We start from the raw sequence: 11,199 nt of genomic DNA on the forward strand, positions 1-11,199 counted from the left end.
TAATTTTTTTCTTCTTCCCCCTTCAAAGCCGTCTCCAACCATTATTATATTGTATAATTGTAATAAAACTAAAAGTATTTTTGCTGTATTGAACTATAATTTTCTCACTCTTTTCTAGTACAAAAAGCTCACCAACTACAGGAACTCCTGAGTAAGAAAGAAGGAGAAATGAGAGCAATGGAAGAACGATACAAAAAATACTTGGAGAAAGCTAAAAATGTGGGTATAACTAGAGCACATTAACCTCTTACATTCTCTGTGATAAATTGAATAAAACTAGATCACAGTAACCTCTTACATTCTCTCTGATAAATTTAATAAAACTAGAGCACAGTAACCTCTTACATTCTCTGTAATAAATTTAATAAAACTAGAGCACAGTAACCTCTTACATTCTCTGTAATAAATTTAATAAAACTAGAGCATGGTAACCTCTTGCATTCTCTGTGATAAATTTAATAAAACTAGATCACAGTAACCTCTTACATTCTCTGTGATAAATTTAATAAAACTAGAGCACAGTAACCTCTTACATTCTCTGTAATAAATTTAATAAAGCTAAAGCATGGTAACCTCTTATATTCTCTGTGATAAATGTAATAAAACTAAAGCACGGTAACCTCTTACATTCTCTGTGATAAATGTAATAAAACTAAAGCACGGTAACCTCTTACATTCTCTGTGATAAATGTAATAAAACTAGAGCACAGTAACCTCTTACATTCTCTGTGATAAAATGTTTGAAAAGTAAAATAATATTTATATAAAAGTTACACTATTCATTGTAATTTTGATGCACAAACTTTTAGCTAAACATACTTACAACTTACACTAACCTATATCATGCACTGTAACAGACTATTAAATATTATTTACGTCATAAAATATGGAGAAAAAGCCAATAGTCAAATTAATACACTAACTTCATCATACTCCCATGACAATTTTTAGTAAATATGTTCACTGACTTTTTGTATTTTAAGCTCAAAGCTACACAATAGGTAGTTGGAACAATGCCCACCAATAGTATTAAAGCATAATTTTTAACATTATAAACCCGTAAGCTTACCATTGAGTTATGTGTATTGTCTGAGTTTAATTTCTGTGTGTAGCCAGAATTGTTTTTTTAACTGTAGCAAACGTTTTATTAAAACTTATTTTGTCTGTATAGTTGCTGCGTTTTTGTCAGCTTTATATGACAAAAGCTTATATTTATGTATTAGTATTAGGCACTAGGGGTTGTAAGATAGTTTCTACATCAATAAAGTAAGTAATATTAGGTTCTCAAAATATTAAAAAGATGTCTTTCATGGTGTTCTACCGTATCTGCATGATTAGTTAACAAGTCTTGTAAATGTTAAACAGATATTTTGTGTCAATGAATTTAAACTACATTTACCTAGACATGATATCTTAATTACGTGACTAATAAATATTAAATTGTCATATACATTTTTTTTTGTACATTTACTGATTAATGTTCAGGTTATCCAAACTTGATGGATTTTTATTGCACTGTCATAGATTAAGAATATTTTACAATAATTACAATTTTATGTATTAATATGAAGTTAAATCTTTCTTCTAATTTTATAAATTATTTTTATTTTGTGTAGACACTTCAGATTCTAAAGAAATTAGAGATTCTTTACTAGAAATTTTATTTTTGAAATTAAACATTTATTCTTAGGTGATACGTACTCTGGATCCTAAGCAAAGCACAGGCTCTGGACCAGAGGTTTTAGCTCTTCGTAATCAACTTCAAGAGAAGGAGAAGATCATTGCAAAGCTTGAGGTATAATTCGCATGGATAGATACCATTTTTTAAACATTTTTATTGAAATTCGTTTCTTTGATAAGTGTAATAACATATGATATATCTGTTCCTAAACCATGAAATTAATCTTGGAATAATAGTTTATGCCTCTACTGTGTTTAATTTGTAGGAAATGTATTCAGTACTGCATTAAGATACATGTTAATGTAATTCTGTTAAGGTGAATCAACACAAAAATATTTTACGTACATTGTTTTGAACAACTTTATACCAATTATATTGTGAACCAGTGGAACCAGTCATTTTGAAATTCTAAATGAATTTACTTATCTCCTTTGATCAAGTACATTTTGATGCCAAATTTTATGTAAAAAAATATGGAATCAGTCCTGAGAGATGCCACTTGTGAGTTGGCTCAGAATTTCACAGACCTTTACATAGATTACCTACTAATATTTTTTCAAGTAAATTGGTTCCATAAAACATGAGAAATTCCAAAAAATATTTTTATCTGTATTTTGTATCAGTCAAAAGTCTACATAAAAAATTTAATGTTTTGTCAAAAATTGAGGGAGAAGTTCAATAATCATTTAAACATTGATACCTACTATATGGATACTTTTTTATTTTTGGTATAAAAAAATCTTTTGTTCTAGAAATGTAAAACTTTGTTATTTGTTCATGCAGGTTTAATCCGGTGCCTGATATAGTGTTGATGTTTTATATTGCTGATTAAAATAACTTATTACCTAGTTAGTGCACTTGTTAACTGTTAAAACCTGCTGATTAGTGTGCTAAACTCTAGATCAGAAAGTCCAAGGTTTGTGTTGTGACACTGCTGCACTTTCAACTGCAGGTTCATTATGAGAGTGATTAGTCAATCCTGTTATTTGGTTCAAAGCCAGACAAAGCCCTAGTGGCAATAGGTGCTGTTGAGTGACTGCCTCCCCTCTGTTCAGTAGTTTAAGATTAGAGATGGCTATATCTGAATACTAAGGGAGTCTGAGTTTGCCACTTACCAAATGGATGTATAAGATTCCATTCAGGTTGAAAGTACTAATATCAGTTAGGAGTGATCAGTGTCTTTTGTGCTACACTTTCGCTTTATAAATCTGAAAGTAATACTGTTAGATAATTATATTCAAAAATATCTGTTATTTCAAGAATACATTAACACCACAAGTTAACAGATGTATCAGGTAATTGACTGCTATACACTTACATTTGATGCATACAACTGTGTGAAGATTGGATACATGATTTTTAACTTAATTTGCATAGGATGTGTTAGGAAAAGCTAAATACAGAACAACCACATCCATCGTTTGAAAGTTTTTTGTTATACGCGTGAATTGTTTCTCTTTTGTTTTGAAATTTGGAAATCATCAGCTCATCATGAAATGTCCTTCTTTCAGATATTTTAGTTAGTAAGTTGTACATATTTAATATCTTTTGAAATATGTTTATTAGCTGTCCATAGGTAAGAATTCTAGTTTTAATGATTATCATCTGGAATTAGAATTGGATTTTTTCTACTCTTAATTAGCTTTTGGTTGATGACCAGATGAATACAACATTGCTGCACAAAGTTTATTTTTTGTTTTAAAAAACTTTGCTCCGTCCCCTTGTCAGGAATATTCAAGAGATCAGAAGACAGGAAGTCAAAGTTTATAAATATTTAGTTCAAAGTTCTTTTTTATTTTCAGTTTTTTTTTGTTTTCTACTGATTGGGAGTCTGTTGATGAGAAATCTAGTGGCTGTTTTGGTCATCACTAAAATTGTCTTTCAATAATAATATAGAGTTAGAGCTTGTGAAGGGTATTACTTTTGTGCTCATCGGTTCACTTCTTGCAGACAAATCTTATTTGTAAATGAATTGTTTGCTCCATTTATGATAAGATTTTTTTGCAAAGTAATTTACTTATAGAAGACCCATTGTCAGTGTTAAACTAATCAATATACATGGGAAGAATGTCCATCAGTCATGTTTACAGTAGTCTAGGTTGCAAGTACAAGGTTGAAAGGTGTGATGTTAAACGTTGTGGATGTATTCGTGACAGGTTCCTGTTGAAGTTAAAGAGATCAGAAAAAGAATTCATCCAAAAAACATAAGAATCCAATTAAGAATGGACAAGAAAACTATAAAGCAGAAGGAAAATAAAAAATAAAATGCTTTGTTCTTCTCATTATAACTACTTTTGTTATCTTAGAGGCTTAGATCATTCAGTGATAGACATTAGACATACTTAGATGTGATTGATCAGACCTCAACCATCAGAAGTCATAAGAAATAGTTATATTGTTTCTCCTAAGTGTGCAGAGTGGTCTAGATGTTATGAACATTTTGAAAACTGTTCTTGCATGGCAAATCAATGTCAAAATGGAATGGTCCTGAACAAATGTATTCTTGCTGTAGAAAGACTTTTCACCGACACTGAAACAAAGTATTGGGAGTTTCATTGCATTTTTTTCAAAATGAACCCAAAACTTATGCAAAGGTATATGATCTTCTCTTGTTGAAATTTCTATATGGTCAACTCTCAGTTTTAGGGTTAAATGATGCACAAATAATAAAGTTGTATTAGGCCATAGATGTTTTTTTAACCTACTTTTCTGAATGTATTCAGAGGAAAATCATTCGTACTATCCAGTGTTAATAAGAGATGTCAGAAGAAGCAAATAAGACAAATGAATAAATTACATTACTTTATCTCTTATTTGTAGTTTAGCTTAAAGTTGCTGATAAATAGTGGCATTTTTTTGAAACAACAAGATAACTCTAATTGATTCATTTTTTCCACACATTTCTGGGAAGAAAAACTAATGGCACATTCTTATAAATATGGATTTGTGTATTTTCTTAACTGATTCAAATTATTTTTGAGGCAGGTTTTGTTTTTTATTTTCTGAAATTAGAAAGATGCTGAGAAATCAAAAGTGGTGCAGGAAATGGAAGAAAAGCTTCTGACAACAGCTTTTTATAACTTGGTATGTTGAAGAATGAAAAATTTTCATTACCAGTTACACCGAATTTTCAATATTTTTCCATTGAAGTAAAATGATCTTATAGATTGTTTAAAACAGTTAAAATGCCTAGATTTTTTTTTTAATTAATATAAATTTTTATTACTGTTATTATAATTTGGGCTTCATGGTGCAGGTTTTACTTTTGTTGTCTTATTTAGAAATGTTTAGAATATAACAGAAAGTATGATGAGAAAGTTATTGGCCATGAAATTTAGTAGCTTCATTTAATTGTGAAGAATTTTCTATAATACAGGTTAACTGATTTTACAATTTCAAAACAAAGATGAGAGTGAAGTCAAATCATTTTGTGAGTAAATAAAGAATACTGCTATTTGTAACTAGTTATTTTGGGATGTCACTTCAGAATGACTGGCAAAGGTTTTGAAAGAATAAACCTGGGAGTTGAATATTACGAGATCATCCTTACAGTTATCATCTTATTTAATTTGAGAATTCAAGGTAATAAACTCAATAGTTAAAATAAAAATCAGCTATGCCTGCTGTGTGATATAGCAACAGAATAACTGAAGAAAATTAATGTTAAAAGCTCAAGTACTTGCAGTAGTTTCCCAGTCATTTTGGTAATGGATGGCATTTTTTAAGTATAAGTAAACTTGGAATGCAAGATTGGATGATATAGGTTATCCAAGATGAGTTTCTTTCTCTTTTTATATATTAAAGCAAGAAGCTCTTTTAAAAGTAAGGGCTTAAATGCCAAAAGCTGGCAAAATGATCGAAACCAACAGGCCCAAAAATTTTTACAAAAACAATGCCAAAAGCTGGTTTTTTGGGCCTGTTGGTTTCAATTATTTGGTATTGTTTTTATAACAACAAGCTGGAAAATGATGGAAACCAACAGGCCCAAAAATTGTTATAAAAACAAGTTAAATGTAGATTTTGTTTTTCTACATTTCTCTTAATTTGTCCTTTGTGGCTCAAAATCAGAAGGGTGTAAGAGAAAAAAAAAAACATTTTAGACCTAATTCTTACACAGTTATTTTTATACACCTCTGGTTTCAAGTGGCAGTGGACAAATTAAGAGCAACGGGCAAAAAAAAATATGTGGTTAACTTGTTTTTATAATGAGAAGTTCCTTTAGGTGTAAATGTACATTTACACTTATTACATATTTTGCTAAATTTTTCATTAAATGTTATGAACTTTAGTTTCACTACTGCAAGTAAATATAAAGAACAGTGTTGCCTACTGTGAAGTTTTAGTATAGACTATGGGATTTAATACTATTTAATGTTTTTTTACAGATCACTTTCATTTGAATAAAAAAAAAAGGTAATTTTAGAAACCAAATTAATGTATAAATATTTTGTCATTAAGGCATTCACCATTATTATGGTTAAGAAAATTGATATTATATAACATTCTTTAATGGCTGAAGACTGAAAATGTGATATATATAAATGTGTATAGGTTTGTCTGACTAGGAAGGTTTGCTGTGGTTAGTACTGAACTAGGTGAGGGTAGAGAGATTACCACAGTCCCATGTTATATATATATATATATATATATTCAAGTTTCTAGATGTTTAACGTTTTTATAACTTTTGTTTTGTAATAGGGAGCTCAATTGCAACGAAAAACAGCAGAAGAAAGATTATTACAAAACCCGACAACACAGTCATTCCTTACGAGACAGCGACAAGCCACAACGAGACGACTTACTAATCCTGGGGTATCAACAAGGTAGGCTATGAGACTTTCAATTAACTGTAAAAACATATTAACTAGAATGTAATATAATTTTTAAAGAAAAAAAACTTGAGAAAACATTTTTTGATAGGATGTTGTTGCACACTTGAGTATTTGTGATGATTTTAAAAAAAATCTAGGAAATTATTAAATAGCATCATGCATGTATAAAGTAAAACCAAACACACATTACAGTTTTTGTTCACTGAAATTTTTGTTGCTGTCATTCTGAGATAGAGTACACAAGCAATTTTGGTCAAAGTAAATGGCTAATAAGAAATGTATTTTACACCTGACTTGCATGTTATCTTTGTGGTAGAGGAACAATAGTACAGTTTGATTCAACTAAAATTAGAAAAGGCAGTCATGTATGTCTGATTAGGAAGGTTTGCTATGTTTATTACAATATTTAAGTCTTTGAATTAGCTGAGGGTTGGGAGCTAACAACAGTCCCATGATGAAAAACTTATTTTGAAATAGAAGGTAGTGGTAATCTATACCCTAAAATAAGTCCTCTGTCATGGGACTCCAACTGGTAGATGAGGGTAGATTACTACAGATTATCAAGTTTACTTATAATTACAACAGAGTACTTCCTTTCATCATAGAGGATTATTTTTTAGTAGTAGATGGGGTTTAGATTACCACAGTCCCATGATGATGAACATATTTTGTAGAAGTATGTGAGGGTATAGATTACCACAGTCCCATGACAGAGGATTATTTTGTAGTAGTAGATGGGGTTTAGATTGCCACAGTCCCATGATGATGAACATATTTTGTAGAAGTATGTGAGGGTATAGATTACCACAATCCCATGACGGAGGATTATTTTGAAGTAGTAGGTGAGGGTATAGGTTGCTATATTCCATGACAGACGATTATTTTGAAGTAGTGTTAATCTATTTGTAAAACAAGTTTTTTAAGTTTTTACAGTGTTTGAAATTTAATAATAATTAACAAAGGACATAGAGATCTAATATTTGTATAAAAATCATGAATAGAAATAGAAAATGTGTTTATTAATATGAATTGTCATTTTTACTTTTGAGGCACCAGGAATATTAATCATGAATTCGAGTAACGTATTCAGGTAGCTTTTTGAATGTAAATAGTTAACTTTGGAGACAGTTCCTATTTGCCCAGCATAGTTATAGAAACTTGGCAGAACATATTTCAATAATAATAATAATCTTAGGCATGTTTACAAAGATTTATTATCAGCTTTATTCACTTTTGTCATATTACACTTACATAAATACTTTAAAGCTAAACAATCTCACAAAATGAAGATTTGCCTACTTTTATAGTATAGAATATTTTTTTCAATAATTCTGATTTAAATGTAAAAACTTGTTATCAGAGTTTAAAATTATCATTAGAACTTGGATACAGGTGAATGAAGTACAAATGATAAACGTTTCATAACTATAGTGATTTATATCTTTTTTGTCAAAAAGGAAGTTTGCTAGTTATTATTTCTTGCTGATATAAAGCTTTACATAAATTAGACATTGCTTATGTCATGTGGATTGAGTGGTGTTTCACTCAGTAAAAAAAAAAAAGTTTAAAACAATGAAACCTGACATATTTTCCTCATAGTCTCCAGTAAAAAAAATTCTAGTTTTAAAAGAAATAAGCAGAACATATGTTCTGTGTAACATTACATAATTCCTATAAGCATTTATTGGCCTTTAATAAGGTATAGCACAGTACTTTGGTTTGATTTACTTGGTGAACACCTTCTCTAAAACATAGGTGTTTCCTGACAATTGAGTAGTGATAGCTTATCCAAGTAGCATACTCTGTTTGTCAGTTAAATGTAGCACTTATACTCCTCATTAACAATTACCAGTGGTCTTAAGATATTTAACAAAAATAGTCTTTTACCATTATTTAAAAAATATTTATGCTGTTTAATGTTTAGTGAGGAACCTACTAAACTTATTAAATAATTTAACAATACAATAACAGCAACTTTTACAGTAAGCAAGTTCTGGTTTTAATAATTATAATGTTTTATCAGGGGACTCTGGTAAACTATATCCTTTTGAACCATAGTATTGAGTCATCATTCTGAAAGGGTATAGATTACTAGATCTTGCCTGCTGTAAAAGTTGCTGTTATTGTATTTTTAAATTACCTACTTCTTGCCATTTGATTTTTGATAAGTACGCTGTTTGTGTAGTATTGTGTACCGAGAAAGTGAGAATTCTGTGGAAAGTTTTTTTCCATTATTTCCTGCTGCACTTAAAGTGTGAACGAAACAGTTTATCCTGTATACACTGTAATTTTTCTACTGGTCACATTACTTTGTGTGTTTTGTAGTTGACATAGATCTTTCAACTACAATGTGGGTTTTCCAACAGTCTTTTTACAATATTTATGTATGAAAGAGCAGATTTTCGTCAGGATACACAAACACTTTTAGTTTTAGCTGCATACATTTTGTGAAAGTGTTAAATGCTGTGTTGGAAAGACCTGCTACATATCATTTCAGAACATGCAGGTTTTGGAGAGTGGTTTCATACAAGCTCCCACACTAACAGTTTATAGGTGTAAACAGATTTAGTGCATTTCCAGTATGGTAATGTATGAAGCATAGATTCAGTTTGTACATGTGTCAAACGATGTTTACTGACTATAGTTAATTAAGTTATTTTTTTTGCATGCACAGTTATGTGTGGTTGATTTCCTTTCAGTCCTGATATTATTTTATCAAAACATGATTTTAAAACTTTAGAGTTAGTTTCAGTTCTTTTTGCATGCACTTGAATTGGCTGCTATTTGATGTATATTTGAATGTATTTATTTTTGACTTGAAGTGAATGTGGTTAAGATACAAGAAGTTGTTACATTATGTTTCAATTCGTACATGCTTTGTGTTAGTTAGACCACCTATTACATAGTAGTTAATAGTTATGTAATTAAATAACAGATAATTATTGTGGAGGTAAAACATTGGCTAGTGAGTTGTAAGTTTATAGTTAATGAACAAACGTATATATGCATGTGTGTTCATTAGTTGTGAACTTAAAACTTACTAGCCATATTTATATATAAAATACATTTTTTTAATGATTTCACTATCAACTTAGCACTTAAAAGGTATTGTTGCATTTATAAATGTTCTGTTGTTGTAGACATCAGGCTGTTTTACATTAGGGTAATATAATAACTGAACTTTTCTTTTTTGGTTATGTATATAATCTTGTGTTTTTTTGTTTTTTCTTTCAGTGAATTTTTTGACTGCTAATCCTTTGCATGCAGATACAACACTTGAAGCCCTGACTATGTGTTTAGATACAACACTTGTGTTTTTAGAATACTTGTGCTGTGTTTTCAGACAAGCATCTAATATTTATGTGCATCTATAACCCATGGCAACTACACTGGCATTTTAATTGTTTTGTTTTTAATAACACTTTGTAAAACTCAGTTTGAAAGTAGCAAGGTTTAACAATTAATGTTCCATTCATGGGTTGTTAATGTTATAGTTTTTAGCTGTTTATGGGTATTCTTCTTTACTATTACAGTTTTTTTTTCCAGGGATTGTGTAACATCCCTTAATTCTTTTCTTTTAGCTTTTAGTGAGAAAATGATACTTTTATAGTTAAGTTCCCAAGATCAAAAAGAACTTTGCTTGTGGGCAGTTTTTAGTTATTTGATGTAAGCTATATATGGGGGGGACAATGTATGAAATGCAGTTTTATCATAAATTGTCATTAAAGGTGGGTTTTAGTCCAAGGACTTAAGCGTATAAAGTGTGTAGCATGTATTTTGTTTGTAGAAGATAAACTTGAACTGAGCTTTTACCAACATTGCATGACTATAGATTACTAACTTATTGTGAGATAATTGCTACTTGCAAGGTTCTGTAGTTACTACTTTTTTTTGTCCATGTAATCATAGTATACATCAGATCAAAGTAATTTTATTTTATCATTTGCATACACTATAATATCTATTTGTACCATCAGCTGTACATATATTACTATAGTTATTGCCTAAACTTCCATTTCATAACTAGCAGTTACATTGGTTGGTTGTGGTTTTTTATTCTTATTTCAACTTGTGTATGTGTGAAAGCTTCAGGTATTCATGTATTATGACACTAGAGGTGACCACACTCATGGAAGTGACATCATTAAGTTCATTATGAATATTTTATTTATGAATATTTTCAATAATTTATAAATGAATAAACACCAATAACTGAAAATAGTTTTTTGTTTTTTTTACTTTATAAAGTAATAATCCTGACTCAGATGACAGTGACGACATTTACATAAGGGGCTAATCTTCTAGGCTTATATTTCAAATTTAGAAAAAAACATACTTTGACAGACAAATCTCAGGATTACAATAACAGTAAAAACAGTTTATTTAAATGATTAATAACATTTAGTAAACTTTTTCTTTTTCAGTAAAAACAATATAAAAATATATTAATTGTGAGGCAGTTAATGTTAGTTGACAGAGGTTGTATGTTTTTGCTAGGAATTAGCCGAAGATGATAAGATTTTTGCTGTGATATTCAATATAGGGAAATTAAGCTTAGCACAATGGTAGAAGAAAGTTTGTATAGATTATGAAAATATATACAGTATTCCCTCGCTATTCGCGGGAGTTACGTTCTTTACCACCACCACCACCCCGCGAATAGCGAAAAACCGCGAATATTGGATT

At 29.9% G+C, this 11,199-nt stretch overlaps 1 protein-coding gene across 4 annotated transcripts in view; it reads left to right on the forward strand.

The window, feature by feature from the left end:
* Positions 1-11,199, forward strand: part of LOC106462085 (protein Hook homolog 3-like) — a 54,119-nt gene that overhangs the window by 30,189 nt on the left and 12,731 nt on the right. For 3 of the 4 annotated variants that reach the window (XM_022389222.1, XM_013921968.2, XM_022389224.1), the window contains exons 21-24: positions 119-219; positions 1,691-1,795; positions 4,694-4,765; positions 6,380-6,504. In XM_022389222.1, the coding sequence (XP_022244930.1) occupies positions 119-219; positions 1,691-1,795; positions 4,694-4,765; positions 6,380-6,504 (403 nt within the window). Of the gene's footprint in view, positions 1-118; positions 220-1,690; positions 1,796-4,693; positions 4,766-6,379; positions 6,505-9,747; positions 11,194-11,199 lie in introns of those variants that run through there. The other variant, XM_022389225.1, reaches the window with a different exon arrangement.

Source organism: Limulus polyphemus, unplaced genomic scaffold (genome assembly GCF_000517525.1).
Source record: "Limulus polyphemus unplaced genomic scaffold, Limulus_polyphemus-2.1.2 Scaffold1090, whole genome shotgun sequence".
In the NCBI taxonomy this organism is placed as follows: domain Eukaryota; kingdom Metazoa; phylum Arthropoda; class Merostomata; order Xiphosura; family Limulidae; genus Limulus; species Limulus polyphemus.